This window comes from Rosa chinensis, chromosome 2, assembly GCF_002994745.2.
Source record: "Rosa chinensis cultivar Old Blush chromosome 2, RchiOBHm-V2, whole genome shotgun sequence".
In the NCBI taxonomy this organism is placed as follows: Eukaryota; Viridiplantae; Streptophyta; class Magnoliopsida; order Rosales; family Rosaceae; genus Rosa; species Rosa chinensis.
In genome coordinates, this window is record NC_037089.1 from 1,638,237 (window position 1) to 1,658,198 (window position 19,962).

General features: G+C 36.9%; 4 protein-coding genes across 4 annotated transcripts; 2 read left to right on the top strand and 2 right to left on the bottom strand.

Moving 5' to 3' along the window:
* Positions 1-1,611: 1,611 nt before the first annotated feature.
* Positions 1,612-4,096, top strand: LOC112188791. Its single transcript, XM_024328000.1, has 3 exons — positions 1,612-1,960; positions 2,643-2,970; positions 3,484-4,096. Exons 1-3 carry the CDS (start codon positions 1,612-1,614, stop codon positions 4,094-4,096), a joined length of 1,290 nt encoding a protein of 429 aa, XP_024183768.1.
* A 2,439-nt stretch (positions 4,097-6,535) lies between these two features.
* On the top strand, positions 6,536-7,671 carry LOC112184886. Its single transcript, XM_024323121.2, has one exon. The coding sequence runs from the start codon at positions 6,613-6,615 to the stop codon at positions 7,210-7,212; it is 600 nt and encodes a 199-aa protein (XP_024178889.1). The 5' UTR covers positions 6,536-6,612; the 3' UTR covers positions 7,213-7,671.
* Positions 7,672-8,426: 755 nt separating this feature from the next.
* LOC112184885 (sugar carrier protein A) lies at positions 8,427-10,641 on the bottom strand. Its single transcript, XM_024323119.2, has 4 exons — positions 10,367-10,641; positions 9,831-10,150; positions 9,091-9,717; positions 8,427-9,002 (listed from the first exon to the last, which is right to left on the bottom strand). The coding sequence occupies exons 1-4, from the start codon at positions 10,509-10,511 to the stop codon at positions 8,550-8,552; spliced, it is 1,545 nt and encodes a 514-aa protein (XP_024178887.1). The 5' UTR covers positions 10,512-10,641; the 3' UTR covers positions 8,427-8,549.
* A 4,103-nt stretch (positions 10,642-14,744) lies between these two features.
* LOC112184884 (adenylate kinase 5, chloroplastic) lies at positions 14,745-19,889 on the bottom strand. The gene is made up of 19 exons (XM_024323118.2): positions 19,420-19,889; positions 19,217-19,321; positions 18,971-19,099; positions 18,749-18,883; positions 18,329-18,475; positions 18,085-18,159; positions 17,903-17,996; positions 17,589-17,620; positions 17,345-17,473; positions 17,134-17,169; positions 16,988-17,068; positions 16,764-16,902; positions 16,403-16,482; positions 16,230-16,295; positions 15,950-15,979; positions 15,765-15,874; positions 15,396-15,533; positions 15,262-15,291; positions 14,745-15,164 (listed from the first exon to the last, which is right to left on the bottom strand). Exons 1-19 carry the CDS (start codon positions 19,603-19,605, stop codon positions 15,134-15,136), a joined length of 1,773 nt encoding a protein of 590 aa, XP_024178886.1. The 5' UTR covers positions 19,606-19,889; the 3' UTR covers positions 14,745-15,133.
* Between the last annotated feature and the right edge of the window lie 73 nt (positions 19,890-19,962).

The following is a 19,962-nucleotide window of genomic DNA, read 5'->3' on the forward strand; positions in this document are numbered from 1 at the left end:
AACTGAATTTGGGAGAAATTTTCTGTGTATTCTCATTGATAATAGGGGCCTCTTTATATAGAGGATTACAATGCATAGAATCTCAATCATACAAGGAAAGTAATTCTACATTGATTAGGGTTCTAGATCCTTCTAATTAAATCCTATTACCACTAGGTCAAGTAACCTAGAGTTTGGGCTAAACACAAATTAGGTTTTCCTTCAACACTTTTAAATTTTTATGATGTTTTTACTTTAAGGACTAAATTCTGCTTACTACCCTATACTTTCAAGGGTTCATCAGTTCAGTCCCTGCAATTCTAATTTAATCAGAAAAGTCCTTGCACTCTCTAATTTCATCAAATTGATCCAATCCGTCACCACTCCGTCAATTTTCGGGGAAAATTTCCAAAATACCCATCTGCATTCACAACACTGACGCGTCGGTGGGCTGCCTAGCTATGGGTAGTTTGAGAATTTTTCTTGTGAGAAGGTCCCACGTCAACATTTTAACAGCGAAAATTGATGGAATAGTGACAGATTGGATCGATTTGATGAAATTGGAGACAGGCCCGGCCCTGGCCCAGGGCAGGCAGGGCGATAGCCCAGGGCCCAAATTTTGGGAGAGAGACCAAAAAAAAAAAAAACCTAAATTCCCAAAGAAAGTCGCGCATCCTTTAAAAGAAAAAAAAAAAAAAAAAAAAAGTCGCACACGCACTGACGCACATCAGAAGCCCTTCTTTCTCTTTGGCAGAACCTCTCTTCAACTCTTCATCTTCTAGTTTTTCGCTTCTTCCTCTCAATTTGGGAGTCTCATTAATCATGGAGCAAATCGAGCAATATACCCGTTACCAATTTATGGAGAAGACAATTCATCTTCTCTATAATCTCTCTATAAATAGGCTAGCAATTCCTCAATCTCTCTCTCCGACTCTCTCTCAATCTCAATCTCCGTCTCTCAACCTCTCAATTTCGTTGTTTTACTTGTTCACAAATCACAAATCTTGGGCTTTGTTTCTTATACCTAGAACTAGAAACTGACCATAGCTCTTTCCAATTTTATATCTTTAATTCTTTATAAATTATAATTGGTGTACGTTACTTTCTGGGACGAATTCGTCGGCGAGCCGTGCAGTTGTTCCACAACGATCTTGATTCGGTAGTACCTCACTCTCTGATTTTCACTTGTTCTTTTTTTCCTGTTTGGTTGCTTAGGAAATTGAAGATGAGGATTCGAATGGTGCAGTTCTTGATTGCTTTTATGTGTGCGTTTGATTCAATGTCTAACTTCCTTTGTTTTCCAGAATTCCAGTTTAGTGCTTTATCAGACCAATTGTATCACCCACCAGACCACCACAATGATATGAGAAAGAAAGTCGTAAATCAAGTGATTCAGGTTAGAAATATGATACTATTTTGTTCAATTGAACTTTAGCAATGGAATTTTGTGCATCGGCCATGGGTTTTTATTTTTCTTTTCAATTGTTTACAGCATTGTGGTGTCATTGGTGTGAAACTGTGAACAAAGTCAAGGACTCAAGGAGGGCAGTTTGCGTAGACAACATATTAGATTTCTCACATCCAGGTTCTATTGTTCGATTGATATTTGCCCATTTGTTTTTTATTAGAGTAATGTTTCCTAAGAAATACGCATCTGGTAGTGAAAAAAGAAAAAGAAAAAAACAGCAAGAAGATTTTATAAGCTCCCAAAGAGGTTCATTAGATAAGTTTTTTAAGAAAAGAGGTGTTTCTTCGGAAAATCAAGGTGAAAATGAGGTAACTGAAGGAGTTCAAGATATAGGTGAGAATGAAAATGAGGTAGCGGAAAGAGTTGAAGATATAGGTGAAAATGAAAATGAGATAGCCGAAGGAGTTGAAGATGTAGGTGAACATGAAAATGATCAAACAGAAAATATGGAAGAAACAAATGTACTTGAAAGTGAGAATATTGAAATAAATCGTGTGAGTGAACCTTTAGAAGGTACAATGCCTTTGAATATATATGATCCTAGAGTTTGGGATAGTTTAGATAGAAAAATGAGAGATCTACTTGTTGAAAAAGGTCCTATTAGAGAAACCAATATTGTTTTTCCTAAGGATAATCTAAATAGGGGGTTCTCTTTGGATTATTTTTCTCAAAAGATGAGTAATGGTGAACTTTTCGATAGAAAATGGTTGGTTTACTCAAAAGATTTGGATAAAGTATTTTGTTTTTGTTGTAAAGTTGTAAGAAAAGCTCGTTCTAGGAGTCAATTAGCAAATGAAGGAATTAATGATTGGAAACATTTGGGGGATAAGCTTAAACAACATGAAAAGAGTCATGAACACCTCTCTAACCTTAGAGCTTGGAATGAGCTACGAGTGAGATTGAGTACAAATCAAACAATTGATAAAGAATTACAAGAGCAAATCAAGAAAGATACAGAGCATTGGAAAGAAGTCATGGTTAGGGTAATTAGTGTTATTAAACGTCTTGCTATGAATAATATAGCCTTTCGTGGAACAAATGAAAAAAATCTATGAGGATTCAAATGGAAATTTCTTAGGTTTTCTTGAATCAATAGGAGAGTTTGATCCAATAATGAAGCATCATTTTCGACTCATTCAAAATAAAAATATTCATTATCATTATCTTAGTCATAAAATACAAAATGAATTGATAGCTATGTTGGCATCAAGTGTCAAGAGTGAGATTATAAAGAAGATTAAAGAGGCTAAATATTTTTCTGTGATTCTTGATTGCACCCCTGATGCTAGTCACAAAGAGCAAATGACTTTGATAATAAGATGTGTAGATGTTGCAAGTTGCCCAATAAAAGTAGAAGAGTATTTTTTGGAGTTTTTAAATGTGGAAGATACATCGGGTTTGGGTCTTTTTAATGAACTACAAGCTGCTCTAAGCTCTGTTGATTTAGATATTGATGATGTGAGGGGACAAGGTTATGATAATGGTTCCAATATGAGAGGAAAACACCAAGGTGTTCAGAAAAGGTTACTTGACATAAATCCTAGAGCTTTTTATATGCCATGCGGTTGTCACTCTCTTAATTTAGTACTTTGTGATATGGCAAACTCTTGTCTAAAAGGAAAATAATTTTCTGGAGCATGTCAGGCCATTTACAATGTGTTTGCTAATTCAACAAAGCGATGGAACCTTTTACTTGAATATGTAGATGAATTAACTTTGAAATCTTTGTCAGCTACACGGTGGGAAAGTCGTATTGAAAGTGTGAAAGCAATAAAAAGTCAATTTCCCAAAATAAAAGAAGCTTTAATCAAACTTGTTGAAGTTGGTGATGCATATGATAATCATTTGAGTTGGGAAGTTGGGAAATTATTAGATGGTGAATTTTCAAGTTTTGATTTCATTTTAAGTTTGGTTATATGGCATGATATTTTGCACAAAATAAACATGGTAAGCAAAAATTTGCAAGTTGGAGATATGATTCTTGATGTTGCTATTAAAAGTTTAAAAGGGTTGATTTCATTTTTTGAAAAATATAGAGAAGATGGATTTAATTCTGCTATAATTGATGCTAAAGAAATTGCAAATGAAATGGGAATTGAGTCTGTATTTCCTGTGAAGCGTAGGGTTATAAGAAAGAGACATTTTGATGAGATTCCTGATACAGATAGAGAACAACAATCAGCTCAAGAAGATTTTATAACTGATTACTTTCTTGTCTTAGTTGATATGGCTCTTTCTCAATTGAGGAGTAGATTTGAACAAATGGAAAGTTTTGAATATGTATTTGGCTTCTTATTTGATGCATTACGGTTGGTTTCATTGGATGATGAAGAAATGAAAAATTGTTGTTTGAAACTTGAACTTGCTTTGAAACATGGTGAGGTGTCTGATATTGATGCAAAATATTTGCTTTCTGAGTTGCAAATATTGCAGGAAATGCTACCAAATGAAGCATATGAAACAGGAAAACCATGGAATTCCATTAAAATTATGGAGTTTGCAAAAAAAATGGATATGTTTCCAAATATTTTGGTTGCTTATAGGATTTTATTAACTGTACCTGTTACAGTAGCATCTGCAGAAAGAAGTTTTTCAAAATTAAAGTTATTAAAATTAATCTTATTTGCGGACAACGATGACTCAAGATAGGTTGAATGGTTTAGCAATCTTGAGTATTGAAAAGAATATGTTGAAAAATGTTGAGGTTGAGCACATAATTGATGACTTTGCATCTAAAAATGCAAGAAGAAGTCATTTTAGATGAGATTTGATTGATATAATGTGATGTAATCTTTATTTTTCGGGGTATTGGTCTTACGTCCCCCACCCCCCCCGGTTGTATCATATTTTTTTCATCAATATGAAACATTTAAATTTTTTTTTATATATATAAAAGGCCCAATTTTATTCTTCGCCCCGAGCCTTGAATTTCCCAAGGCCGGGCCTGATTGGAGAGGGCAAAGACTTTTCTGATTAAATTAGAAGTGCAGGGACTGAACTGATGAACCCTTGAAAATACAAGGTAGTAAGCCGAATTTAATCCTTATTTTAAAATACAAAGGTATTATTGAAACGTTGATATATTTTTACTTTCCTTTTCTGCACCAACCAAATACCGGAAGGGAAATCAAATTGTTTTTTCTGAATACTTTCTCTGCTTTACCAAATAAAGGAAAGGAAATCTGACAGGAACCGTAGTTTCTTTTCCTCATGGAAAAGACAAGGGAATTGATTTCCCTTTTGTGAACCAAACGAGACCTTAATGAATGTGCTCGACCCCCTTAAATGGGCATTAATTGGGCTGAGTCTTACTTTACTTTCGATGTGGGAGAAACATCCCTCCTACCTAGTCGTTTACTTAAGTTGGGATATCTCTCTAAGGAATTTGGTTGCTATCCCTTGTGCATCGACCCAAGGTCAAGTCTCAATAGTCATGTTCATGATTGCGGTACTTAATTTGGGTATCCCGACATAAGATACCGGAAGTAGTGTTTGATGTCAGTTCATGTGCCAGTATACTATGTTGCTGGTATGTAAAAGGTGTATAGGAGGAAGTATGTTGACGACTTAGAGATAGTATATTGAAAATTAACAAATTCAATTACAATATACGAAAGTGTAGGCAAAATTGTTCTGAATGTGCCAAATTCGTATTTTTTTGAATTTCTGAGAAGATGATTTTAATACAGAAGCACTGCTCCCATTATTTTGCACAAGTTGAGGTATGGAGAATCACTTTATGATATTTTAAAATTTATTTTACTGTTTTAGTTTGGTTTTTCTTTTTAGTTGAATGTGGCTTTATGCCGGCAATAAGTCTCTGCCGAGCTATGGTAGGGCGCTTGGGCTTTGTCTTGGACTACACACCTTGTGTGCCTTGTTTGCTCTGGTTAGGCGGCGACGACAAAGTATATAGTCGTAACCTCCCAATAGCAGAATGAGACTAAGTACTATCGAATTGATTTTTCGGTGGCAATATGTTGGGAAAGCTGATAGTAATAGTAAATTATGGCTTTGCGTTGTGCACTCTTCTCTAATTAGTGTTTGTTAGAATACATATGCTTAGTTGAGACTCTGGTTATGATCTCGAGATGTTCTCTTGATACTTATTGTATTTTGGGGTCCAGACACAATGTCCACATGTATTTTGCGGTTTCATTAATGGTCAAAACTTGAAGGCATGGGTCATATTTAAAAACAAAAAAAAGTTTTTACAAAAGAAATTAAGTTTGATAATAATTAAATATCAATAAGGCAAGATTATAGAAATTTCAATAAACAATTGAGTAATTTTTGGAGTAGCATTTGAAAAAAAAAATCTTTAACGCCAAACCATTTTATGGTGTCAAACTACTACATGGCTGCCATGATGTGTTGATCCGATCAATAAGATTTACTCAATCTTTATAGGACCCAATACAGAGTTAAATAAGTTATATTAGTTCTCCTAACCAACAACAAGCACTTATCTGGACCAATCATATTTGTCCGAACAACAATACACACATTGCGATCCGAGAGACTATACGATAATTTCCTTAAACCGTCCTTATTGATAATTTGATATGATGGGTAGGGGTTGCGTGGCCCGTTTAGGAGGTTAAGCAAAATTAAAGAGCACGGTCCGGTATTCCCTGGGCTCCAAGAAATCCGTGATAGGCGGTGGGCTGTTATCTTCCTAACAGAGACGGTTCCATTCTCTCTCAGAACCGCCCAGCGAAAATCCACTGACAAGGAAACACGTGTCGATAGGCTCAACAACCACAACCCCTACCTTCTGGACGCGTGGCCACGTAGTCGCTTTCGCGTCAACTAAAGTTCCAAACCACACATCATTACCCCTCCTTTCTCCCAAATTTACAAATCTACCAACCAGATGGATAACTCCAAGAAACCAACCACATAAGAAAACGACAACCGTAGGGATGCCCTTCGTAAATCAGTGAAAACAACAGGTGCAGAAAAGGAATCTAAACTTCGGGTAAACCCTTTCACGCGCCAAAGTCGGTTCCAGAACCCCACGCCCCGTCACGTGACTTATTGAGACCCTCAGCTATAAATACACACCCTCGCACATGGATATGTATATAGCAATCTCCACGATCACAAAAAACAAAAAACAAAAAAAAAACAAAATCCCAAAAATTAGAAAAGCTGTAGAGAAAATGGGGACGGCGATTCTCCGATCACAGGATTGTCTTCGAGATCGTTTCCGCCACGAAGCCCTAGCCCTAACCTTGACTTCACGCTCCGGATCGCGCCGTAGCCCCAATTTTCCTAACCCTAACCCTAACTCCGGCTCTAATGGCGCGCAGTCTCGCCGCCGGAAGAGGAGTCCGGTCGGCGTTCAATCCAATCAACGCGATCGGTACGGCGATCGGATGGTGGCAAAGGTTCCGGGGAAGAACTTGGTGATGGGGCAGGTGAAGATCCTCAGGCGCGGCGAGGCGTTGAATCCGGCGACGGAAGATAAGAGAGTGGTCGGAGTTGGTGGTAGAGATGATCGGAAGGCGAGGGAGGAGAGCGTGGAGTGTTCGGATTCGGATCTGGTGTTGGGATCCACAGACCGGTTGGGACCCGACCCGGAGACGGTGCAGAAGCAGATCAAGGTTGCAGAGTTCAAGGTGATGGATGCGATCTACGCTGGATCGGGAGCTTATTATGCTTCTCCGCCGCCGAGCTCCGTTCCGTTGCCGGCTTTTTTGGCTAAGAACGGTGCGGCGACCAGCGATCTGCGAAGGCTGCTGCGTCTCGATTTGGTGTGAACACCACGTGGCCATCCGACGATGATCGGAGAGTGACCGGATGGATGATCCTGGTTGAGCGTTTGATCGGACGGTGGAGACGCGGAGTGTGGAGGATTGAAATCAGTGGCTGATGATGATGATATGTTCGAGTTGGCTCAATTGCTTCCTTTATTTTTTCAAGAGGAATAGTGGCATTGAGTGTGAACAATGGTTATGGTAATAGCAGGTTTCTAGTTTGTGAATTGAAAGAAGAAAATGGAGTAGGAAATCTGGGTTTACTTTGTATATTGGGGTAGCATGATAATGTTCAAAGAGTGAGGGAGGAGAGGTAATGTGTGTGGGTATCTATGTGTTCTCATAGAGTAATGGTTCGAGTTTGTTTCGTGTTCATGTAATGCTACTCGTCTTTATCTTATGTTAAAATGAATATGTAGCTTCAAAGTTTATTGGAATAAAAGTTCAGCGTTTTAGTACTGATGTTGATGTGGATCATTTTCCTTTACATATAGTTTTGATTAGTGCCTTGTCGCTGGGAATGTGTTTTTGCTTAATAGAAGCCGAAATTGTTGTGTTTTTGTTTGATGGTTTGCACACACGATGTGTACTTGTGAAGCTGTGATCGTGGATCATGGCCATGGCTTTACTGTAACAAGAGTCTAGCAGTCGGGCTTGCAGGAGTTTGAGTTTAGATTTTGCAGAAAATGGGATGACCAAATGTAGTCTGAGTTAGTCATCCGAAGGAGAATTAGCTTCTGGCTAGTTTGATCAAATGTTTGATAGCATGATCTTGTTTTGAACATTTTTCATAGTTCATGCATTTCTTTAGTTTAGATTGATCTTGTTGCTCACTGAGCTCAATGTGTTTCTGAAACTTGGAATTTTGTAAAGACGGGTGCTTTATAGTACACATTCATCCGAAGGACAATTAGTTTTTGCAGGAGCTTTGAGTTTAGTTTTTGCAGAAGAGGGGATGGCCAAATGTAGTCCGAGTTAGTCATCCAAAGGACAATTAGCTTCTGGTTTGTTTGATCCAAATGTTTGATAGAATGATCTTGTTTTGAACATTTTTCATAGTTCATGCATTTCTTTGGTTTAGATTGATCTTGTTGCCTACTTCGCTCAATGTGTTTCTGAAACAATGTAGTCCAATTTATAGTCATCCGAAGTACAATTAGCTTGTGGCTAGTTTGATCAAATGTGTGATAGAATGATCTTGTTTTGAACATTTTTCATAGTTCGTGCATTTCTTAGTTTAGATTGATCTTGTTGCTTACACAAAGTGTTCTGAAACTTGGAATATTGTAAAAGACGGGTGCTTTTGATACACATTCATTACACTACAGACTACAACATCTCTACACTGTTGAATTGTTTCCCCTACTGCTATCTTCTTCGGCATATTCAGGCACTATCTTCTTCCAAAACCAGTGCCTTCGCCAGAGGAGTATCATCTCCTCAATAGGAACTCCCTTCGTTTCAGGCAGGAATACATAAACAAAGATGGTCATGACAGTAATCCAACCAGCAAAGAACAGGAAGATCCCGAATTTGAACGCGCATAGCATAGCAAGAAACGCCTGTGCTATGACGAAAGTGAAGAAAAGGTTCACAGCCACTGTGATGCTCTGTCCAGCTGATCTGGTTTCCAGTGGGAATATCTCACTCGGCACTGTCCAGCCAAGCGGCCCCCATGACCACCCGAAAGCTATCACAAAGAGGCAAATCACCGCCACGACCAATATTGAGTACCCTTTCGACAGCACTTGATTCTCGCCAAATTTAACCCCCAAGATTATTGCCACTATGACCTGTTTCACATTCAAGAAGAGAAATCCAGGCTGTTACAGTAGTAACTAGAAACTGCATCCTATATTTGTAGAAAAATGATAATTTTACCTGGCAGGTAATCATTACTATTCCACCACTGATGAGTAAAAATCTCCGACCCAGTTTGTCAACTGTTGCTATAGATAGTAGTGTAGATAAGCAAAGAACTCCTCCAGTCAAGGCTGATGAGTAGAGAGATGCATCTCCCCCAAATCCCATACTTTGAAACAATACTGGTGCATAGAAGAGAATCGAATTTATGCCCGTCAGGATCTGAAATGTAGGCATGAAGATTGCCATAACCAACTGAGGTCTGTTTCTTCTCTCAAGTATGTTCCTGAATGGATTCTTTATGGAATTAGCAAACTCACTTGCATCCACCATGTCCTGAAACTCTGCATTCACATTTTCAACTCCTCGGATTTTCTCTAGAAGCTTTCTTCCTTTGTCTATCGATCCCTGTTCGATCATGCTATTCGGTGTCTCAGGAAGAAACATTCCTCCCACTGTCATCACTAGAGCAGGTGCTAATGCCAGGCCTAGAGAGAGCCTCCACCCCCATGGTTCGAGCCTTGAAGTTCCATAGTTGATCATGTTTGCAGTGAAAATTCCAAGAGTAGTTGCTAGCTGAAACATCATGTTGACTCCTCCTCGGAGATGAGTTGGTGCCATCTCCGATAGATAAAGTGGAATAGCCTTTAAGATCACAAGTAGGCAGAAGAATATCAGCTTTGTTTGAACAATAAAACGTGACACATACTCAAAAAAAAAAAAAAAAAACAGTTCAAGGTAAGCAATGTGTGATATACCTGATTTCCAAATCCGATACCAACACCAAGCATGATCCGACCCAAGATGAGCATGATGACATTAACAGCTGCAGCATTTAGAGTTGCTCCAATAAGGAAACTGATTCCACCACAGATTATACTTATGCGGCGCCCATAATTTCTTGTGATAGGAGAAGCCACTAAAGATGAGACTAAACCAGCAAGATATAGTGAAGATGTAAATGCCGAGAGACCTTGGTTGTCATACTTGCAGTAATTGTTTTCATGTGCAAGCTTCTTCTTCTTGTAAACTGTTTTGAAAAACTTTTCCAGAAATCCATCCATTGATGTAACCCCACCTATTCATAGATCAAAAACCAGAATTTTACAGGGATTTAAAATCAAACCAAATAATCTGTAACAGTTCTGTTATCTATCAATCCATTCATTCATTAACATTAACAGAAAGTACGGACTTTCATAACCAAATGATTGTCAAGCATTCAACTTTGGCATATTAAAAACGTTCTCATAAATTAAAGCCAAATTCTAAAAGAAAATGAAAGCCTTTGTACCTGAAATTCCGATGTCATAACCGAAAAGTGAGCCACCGGTGGCAGCAACAATGCTTGCGACGATGACATAACCGGTGAGCCTGCCTTGGTACTGCTCTGCTCGGTCCTTGGCCACGCCGGCCGGAGCAAAAGACCCACCTGGCATTTCCAAAACAGAGAGGTGCTTAGCTCCTTGTTCTCAAATATCTGAGGCTCTGAGATATGATTGACACAAACGCAGTGCTTCTGGTTTTTATACAAATCAAATTTTTACAGTTGACTTGGAATGTGGGAATTAAAAATTTCATGTCGCACATGGCTGCTCTAATAGGACAGAGTTAATATCTAGAGCTTATAAAATTAACAGACACTGTTTACATTGCAGAGAAACAAAACAAAAAACTACTCCATCTATTTTAGTGTTTTTGTTTGGCTCTTTCCGCTATTTTAGAGTCACTTATACATCCGCACTCGTGTGATACAAACCAAACCTGTTCTATAAGAGTGCGAAAGTTACGCGAGAGGGAGCGCAAGTAACGTTCTCTTTCTCTAGTCCATTGTTGTAAATATGCTATGATTTTGTGGTGATCTATCTGTCCTATCCTGATACATGTCATTTTAACTGGAGATACACGCTTCATCGGCACAGTGATAAAATTGTCATTTTCGTTGAGTAGACAAGTTGTCAAAAATAACCTTTGCTAATTTTTTTTTTTTTTTTTCCATTATAGTTAAAGTGGATAAGATATTGAGATCTTGGTAATAATTTAGGCCACGTACAAAAGAAGAATAAAAGACATTGGAATTAATTAGATTTGGATTTTTGGTAAAAGGGGTGTTAATAGGCATTGAAATCTTGAGTCATATTAACGTCAAATTGATGAATAATAATAATAGAGACAGGTCTCAAATCACCTTTATGAGTTCTATGACCTTCATGGTGGGTTTTTGAGTTGTAACCTCCACTTGGTGCAAGGATGGAACTGACTTGGTTGCATCCCTTTGGTTTCATATTTGATGATGCAAATAGATTCTCAAATGTTGTCTGCCGTGTCTGGAATTTAATTTGGGTGAGACATTGCTTATGGTTCACACAATATACCATTGACTGATATCATATTTTTGTGTTTATGATCACACATAAGATGATAAGAGCATAAGATCTATACATTTTATAACAAAAAATGTAATAAAGTCTACAAAAGAAGTATTTATAATTTGAAATGTATAAGAATTATTTATAATTTGGTACAACTTGACATAAGATCAGAATAAGTTTTAGGCATGATTGCGTGAAGCATGCAATCCAAACTCCTTGGGGCTACCTCTAAAAGACTTTTTTTTTTTATTAATTTTTTTTTACATGTAGATCAGAATAAGTTTTATATTTATTATATAGTAATATATGTTTATTTGCTTCAAAAATGGGTATAAACATTCATGCAGAACTTAATTTGAGAGGAGAAGTCAGGGTAGAATAAGTCAAATAGTTGAAAAGAAAAAAATTTGTTTTCTAGTACCATATTGTCTGATTAGTTCTAGAATATAAAACAATCTATAGTTCTATACAAACCACCTACTCAAAATTAATACATCAAAGAGCCAAAAGAATCGGACCAAAAAAAAAGAGCCAAAAGAAAACCTAGTAAAAACCTAGTTTGCAGAGCAAAAATGCAAAAAGTGACCGAAAAAGAAGAGAGAATATTACATACCTGCAAATCAAAACAGAGCAAAAGAAAATCAACTAACAGAACTTTTGAAAACCGGCAGTGAAGAATGAAGCATTTTTGTTGTTGTTAGATATAGAGGATAACCAAGAAGGTAAGAAATTCAAAATGGAAAGATAATTGTGCCATATAAACTCATGTTTAATCTGATCCAAAAACTTAATTGTGTCATAAGTATTTTATCCATAAGAAATTATGACCATTGGTATTAAATACAGTAGACATTCATCAAATCCAAATAAGGAATATATATTGATACAAATGATCAGTTTAGCAGATAAGGATAGATATGTTTATCTTTTTTTAATCAAGCAAAAGGAGAGATTTGGTAGTGTGGAAATTTTGTTATGAATTATCCTCCATCATTAGGTTTAAATCTGTGAGCAGCTGAACCCAGTTGAGCCAAAATCTCCTTAGTACATGAACATGTATGATTGATATGGTTACAAATGAACATGTTTGCAGACTGTATATTTATAACAAGTAGAATAGCTAACGAGTCCGTAATTCAATGGGAAAACAAAAAAAAAACAAAAAAACTTTATTTTTCTTTACTGCACGGTTTTAACTTTTAAGGTTTTTTCTTTTGTTTTTGAAAGTTTTATAGTGTTCTTGAGTATTGAAATTCTAAAATAGCTGAGAGCCGTGAGATTAATCATTAACTACGCCCATACTCAAATTTATTCTGAGTGAGATCACTGAGATCATAATAAGTGAAATGTGGCCAAGATCACCAGGTGTTTTAGTTATATTTGAATAATATTCCACGACAATCGATCAAACCCAAGAAAACGAAACAAAGTTGGTCTACTTTTTTACTACCACATTTTCAGCTTCCAACTTTCCCCAAAGTGTTCATAGCAAGATCAAAAGCTTTCTTTAAAGTGTACCAGAAAGCTTTCCCCTAAAGTGGTAAACTGATAATGATATCCACACTATGGCCACACTGATGAAGTGATGATTGATCCAATCGAGAAGCAAATATTTTTGCCTTAACAGTTATTCAAAGGAATCTTTACCAATTAACAATCACTCAAAGGGGTGATTAGAAGAATATATGTTTATGATTATTTAGATTTTCACCTTTAAACTAATCTTAATCTATGGTCAATTGTTGCGGTTAGTTTGTAATCGTAGTTGATTGGAATAAATTTTTCTTTTATTAAAAAAGAAAAGAAAAGACATAGGGTTAATTATTTTCATCTTGTGCCTCATCTAACACTCCGCAAATGGGGTGACATGAGATGGTTGGTGTTCCTTGTTGGCCGATGGTGGTCAAAGGTGGGATGCTTTGGTTTTAGATTCTAGACCTGAAGGGGGTTGGTAACGCGTTACTATATATCTTTTTTTTTTTTACTTTGTCAAGGAGAATCCAAAGGCTTCTTAGGCCAAAGATAAATCCCTTCAGCGTATGTGAAATGCTCCAACTGTGCATTGCAGCACAGTGTCTGGCCACTTTGACAGCTTCGAGGTTCGAACCTAGGTTGGGGAGCACACCCAACTAGGCAAGAACCACTAGGCCAGTTGCAGTGGTTGTGTTACCATATATTTGTTGTGATCCAAGCGGATACGAAACCAAGAGTGAAAGTTTGAGGATAATGAAACCAATGAAATTAATGTAGAAATTAAAGTCTTCAAAATGGGTAAAGAAAATTAGTATCTTGCTGACTAGTCATTAACATTAGATACAGAATAATTGTCAAAAATACGACCTTGACTTAAAGATTGAAATATTACCAAAATTTTTGTCCATATAAAGCCCGAATGATATTATTTCAGAAAATACTCTAGATGCTTATTGTAATCAGGGGTTTAGGCTCATTGTCCCCCCTTGTATTCGACAGTTTCATTAATTAAGGCTTGAGAGCAGCCGCACCAGCTCTTTATTCAAAAAAAAAAAAAAAAAGCCCGAATGAAAGATTATTTGCTTAACCAAAAAAAAGAAAAGGATAAATTGCTTAGAGAAGTGATTGGTTGATGCATTTAGGGTCAGTTTGGCATTATACATGCAACAGTTCACAGATGTTGATGTGTAACCACAAATATCTTGTGGCAGTCCAAGTCCATTAGTCCAACCTTGATGAAGTATTTCCAATAAAATAGACTACCAATTCCAAAGGAGGAACTTTCCAAGACGACCAACCCACCATGGAATAGGATGAAATTACGCAATAATCTGGAAATAGATATGGATATCCTACTTATGGGGGCTAGAAAGGTGTGATTTTCTGAGCCGTATATTTCGATCTGGTGTGTCGAAACGTAATGGGATTGAGGATCACTGTCGGACTTCGAAAACTTTGGTTTTGGTTAAAGTCTTCCCCGAATCAGATCACTCTCATTAAAAATGAAAAAAGAGTGTAAATGTTTCCATTAGTCCACAATATTAGCTATAGCCGATGTCCGCCAGCCCGCCATCACAGTTTTCTTCTGTTATTTTTTTTCTTTTTTTTGAAACCCGTTTTCTTCTTTTTAATCATAGTCAAAAATGAAAAATCTAAAGCTGGATGTATGCCGTCTAAGTACTCAACATGAAACATGCCTTCTGTTTTCTGAAATAAACTCGCAGAATTGTGCTTCCCGTGAAAAGTTCTACTTTGTTTTCTAATCAGTAATCACTATACTCAGCATGAAACATGCTTTTAGTTTTCTGAAATAAGACTACCCCAGAATTTTGCTACCCCAGAAATGTTCAACTTTATTTTCTAATCACTATATTTTAATGAAATACTACAGAGACCCAAGAGCTGTCGATGACATCAACTCCTGCACGTTAAAACTTTTTATATGCATGATCTCGAATCTGTAAAATACAGTAAGAAGAAGAAAAAAATAAAATCATAAGAAGCTGTCTTATGTACGCGATTGCATCAGTAGGGTTACTGATGCCAGAGAGACTTTACACCATGTTTTCTTGATCTTTACTCGATGCGAAACAAAACACAGCCAGCTAGGGATCAGATGAGAAGGATTTACTGACAGTAGGAGTGTAAGGAACTGTAGAAATTCTTCCTTTTTGGTAGCTAATAGACTTGCATGTGATGATATGTACTGCCTTCCTTTAGTTTTGCAATATACCACTTAGGAATCCCCTATGAGAAAAAGAAAGAGTTACAAATAGACATGCTGACAAATTTGTACATGTTAACTCTCACAAATGTAAATTTGTACAAGATGAATGTTTCTCACCAAATTCCCACAGCTTTCTTATTTTCATTTCTGCAAAAGTCGAACGAGATGAAATCATACAGTCAGGGTCGACATCTTTATAATCAAAGGAACAAACAAAGATAATGTCTAATGCGACCGTTTATGAGATTTACCTAGGCTTTCCTTCAAAAGCATCATTCACCTCATCAATAGTTGGCTTTTTAGGATACGTAGACAAGATTACATACTTCTCCTTCCCAGAAGGGTCATTCACCCTCTTGTACAATTCATAACGATAAGGGTAAGACATCCTAAAACATGAGGAAATATGTGAGAACACTTACTAGTGTCATGAGTCAACATTCAGGGCACATGTTGCAGGAGATAAATATCAATCTACCATTTTTCTTTGTTGTAACTAACGACAACATTGCTTTATTAGCATCTTCTTTTAATTGCCTCGTGTGTAGGAGAAACAGAGAAAAAAACTAGTTTAAAAATTAAAAGGAAGTAGTGGAGTAGCAACTCACTAAAAGCTTTACCTTAGAGCACCCATAATTGGATATTGGGTTCCTGCAAAGTAGAGAAGCCGGAAGAAATAGCAATTTTCAAACGTTGCAGCATACTTCAACCTCTTGTCACGACCCATGGTCTTTGAAAGGAAAACTAGTTTAGGAACTGAATGGCTTGTATTAAGTTAATTCCAACTCATGAGTTCTTGACTTACTTGCATAATTCCACTTGAAGCAGGAAGATCCTGAAATTTGAAATAATAAAATAAAAAATAAAAATAAAATCATCAATATGTGCCAAATTTCTTGGCGAGTGAGCAATGGTTCATAATGTTGATACAATGCCGTAGATTGGTCAGTGTAATACGCAGAACAGAAGATCAGAACAATTTCATGTTTCCAGATTCAAGTTAAATCATATTGTTCAACTCTAACAGAACATCGTTTCATCAATAACTCAAGATAAGCCATCAATATGCAAAATAGAAACTAAACCTTGAGCCTAGGATTGATAAGAATTACTGGTCGGTCCCCAGCAGCATCAGTCATAGCTTGCAAATCCTGTAAATTTAATTAAAGGACTTTTTAACAGAAAAAAAAGGTAGAAGTAAAGCATGTCAAGCAAAATTGTTCTCCAAATGTAATGGTGGAACATAAACTCAAGATACCTCAATAATACAATTCCCGACAGCATTCTGAGGAGCTACTAAGATAAACAGGTCATCAGTCTCATCTACATATTTGGCACCTGCACTTGCAAAAAGAGAAGCTAAGGCCATGGCATACACACATGCTTTGTAGCACACTTATTTTAAAGCCTGTACTATTTTCACGTCAAGTGTATCAACTGTTGTCAAGACAACGATTGAATCTCTAATGCACCACATCATCATTGATGCAGAGGCAGTGTCATGACAGATGGGATAATGTAATTCAAATTTAACAGGGAATCAAGGATGACCAATGTCTACAGATACCATAATATTAAACTTGAGTCTACATCTGATGTGATACATATCATTTTTTTACCTATAGCACCAATCTTGATAAACGTCCCCATGGCCCCATATTCACCCCAGTCCATGTACTCTAAGATCTGTCGAGTCCCAGCAAGCTGCAATGGCATTCCAGCAAGGGCACCTTCCCCCATAGAGCCTTGAACACAAACCTGACAACAAAAATTATGGATGCCAGGCAAAGTTCAGATTACCATTAAGCACTAGTCTAAGTAAGAGAAACCAGGATCAAATTACCTTGACAGATTTCCCATCATCAGCAAATGAAAGAGCTAGAGTTCGAACAAGTTCCATTAAGGTACCTATTCGATAAACATCCTGTGCACCATAAGATATAGTTAACTCCAAAGAAGTTTAGGAAGATTAAGGCAAAGGTCCCTTACCATTTCTGGGTTCAGCTCTGGAATATTAATCTCCACCTGCCAATATGGAATGACACATTAAGCCAAATTAATCCAGCCCCATTACATGAATACACCAGATGACTTGACAAAGAAGTACGCGCAATATCCTAACATGTATGCAGACATGTAGAAATACAGGTTTATATACACATATATCACTAATGCATCTTAAGTAGAAACAAAAGCAAACCTTTAATCGAATTCCTCCATCATTTATAGATCTTTTGGTGGCTTGCAGTACATCATCATAAAAATAGTTCCTGATGTCTCTAGAGTGTGGGATGTTATTCAATTTAGTAGGAATTCCCCTCCAGTTATCCTGTCAATTTGCAAAAGAAAAATATAAAAGGAGATACGAAAACTATTGATCAAAAAGTTGAATATAATATGGACATCGAAACCATAGAAAATTGCACAGTATAGCCAAAATTTACCTGGACTGAAGATGACTGACTTAAGCTACTCCCTGAAATAAAACAATAGCCAAATTAAAGTAAGTATTCAAATTTGAGTAATACTTAATAGAATAATAGATCATGATTCTCTTCAAAAATAGTCACCAGAAGCCAATCAACAATCTCCTTCAAGAGGGACGGAGAAAAAGAGTTGCATTCTTATATGAGAACAACTCATCTCCATATAAGTTTTATAATACCTCATAGCAAGGTTTAACACCATCCCTCTAAAATATTAATCATCTAGTTTAGAGAAAACTCATAGAAAGTACTTAGATCCAGAAGAGGCATACCTAATTTCCTCTTCTTTTCTTTATCATTCAGCACTTGAGACAGAATGGAGTCTATTTCTCCAAAAATTACTTCTTTAGGATGGTTTCCATCAATCTGTGTATTCAAGAGATAAAGTGCAAGCTGTTTACATAAATCCATACAGTAGAGATAAAAGGAAAAATGAGAACAGTAACTAAGTTACCCTTTTCATTATGTTTGAGTAAGTGGATAAGATTGCATCTGCATTTTTCTTGTATATTTCAAGACGTGACTTCACCTAGATGAAAAATGGAGTTGAATTACATGACAGCAACCAAATGTAAGACCTAATAATGGATTAATGATGAATTTGATTTTGCAAAGAAGCCATACATCTGCATATGAGAGAATAATCTATGATAACTTGTATAAAGAACATGAGAGGAAAATGTAAGATGCGAATTTACTTTTTCCTCAGTGTCATCAGGCCGGGTAGTAAGTCTTGCTTTAATTTCCTCAGTCTCTGGTGGGAAATTTTTGACATGGTAAATCTTCTTTGTAACTGGGTCTAGCCTCCTTCCAACACATCTGTCGATTAGAATTTCATCAGGAACCTGAGTATTAAGAAATAACATCTATGTAAAGATCAACTCTTTCTGAAGCAATTTGGATGTAAGAGCTATAATATCACAAGACGATGAAATGGTTATAGTTTTACCAGGCTATACTTCTGTACAAAAGTTCTAATCTAACGGAAATTTGAGTAGAACCGTAGTACCAATTAGAAACCATAAATTTAATTCTCTTTAAATGCGTTATGAAAATTTGTTCCTTGTGCCTAGAGTTCTATAGTAACAAATTCAGCCGAGTAGATAAAACTCACATACATCTAAGACAATGTAAACATCTGGTATTATCTTCAGACTCTGCAAACTTTGTGCTTGGCTAAAACTTCGCGGATATCCATCCAGAAGCCACCCATTTTCTTTTGCATCTTCTCGTGATAATCGTGACGTCACCATCTACACAATAGATTATGTTACCAATTAGATAACGGAGTCATGAAAAATGCAATATTTCTAACTCATGTGAATGCATAGAATACATACAGCTGTGACAATTTCATCAGGAACCAACTTGCCAGCATTCATGAACTCTTTGGCTTTGTTCCCAATCTCAGTCCCAGATGACACTTCAGCTCTTAGAAGGTCCCCTGTTGATATGTGCACCAATCCAAACTGAGGAACCAAGAGGAAGCTAGTAAGTTATAAATGATGCATATATCAATCCTAGCAGTGAAAATGTAAAATACTTGTTCCTTAGTCTCCAATTACAATCCCTATGAAAATGGTTACCTTCTTGACAATCAATTCACACTGAGTTCCTTTCCCAGAAGCCGGTGCACCAGAAATCATAACCTTCAAAGGCGGTTCCTTTAAAGAACAACTCAACTTCAGTCCCTGCCATGATTAAAACAGAGAATACACACTTAGTAATTAAAAAACCAAATCACCATAAAACACAAAGATGAATGTCTGTTTTCTTCTTTTTCACACACGTTGGATTTGTGGGCGATCCTCAAACGGTCATTGCTATAGACATGCAGAGAGAGACGGTGAGAAGATGGCTCAAGTGACAGAAAGGAAGAAGACGAAGATGTAAGAATGGGAGGAGAGATAGGAAGGATTGATGGAGTGGAATAGACATTAGTGGATTGAGAATGAGAGAGGGAAGTGAGCATCATTCTTATGATCTCTGTGTAAGTATGAACCAGACTGAGAGAGAAGGAAGGAAAGAAAGAGTTTTGGGAACCAAGTTTAAGAGGCTGAAGCCAGCAGAAAAACCGACACCACTAGTTCCCTCCCTGTGTTCTGTTCAAGGCAATCAAGCTAAGATTTTGACACAAATCACTTCCAGTGGCACGGTTTTGTCCTGACCATAATATACACAAGGTGGGAGCCACACCTGGGTTGAAGTAAGATTTTCTTTACCAAAACTGTAAAGAAATTGTTGAGCTTTTGAACAGTGAAAGGAGATGCTGTACCTTAATCAGATCAAGAACCATAGTTTCTCAAGAAATTGTTTTTAGCTTTTGGTTTAG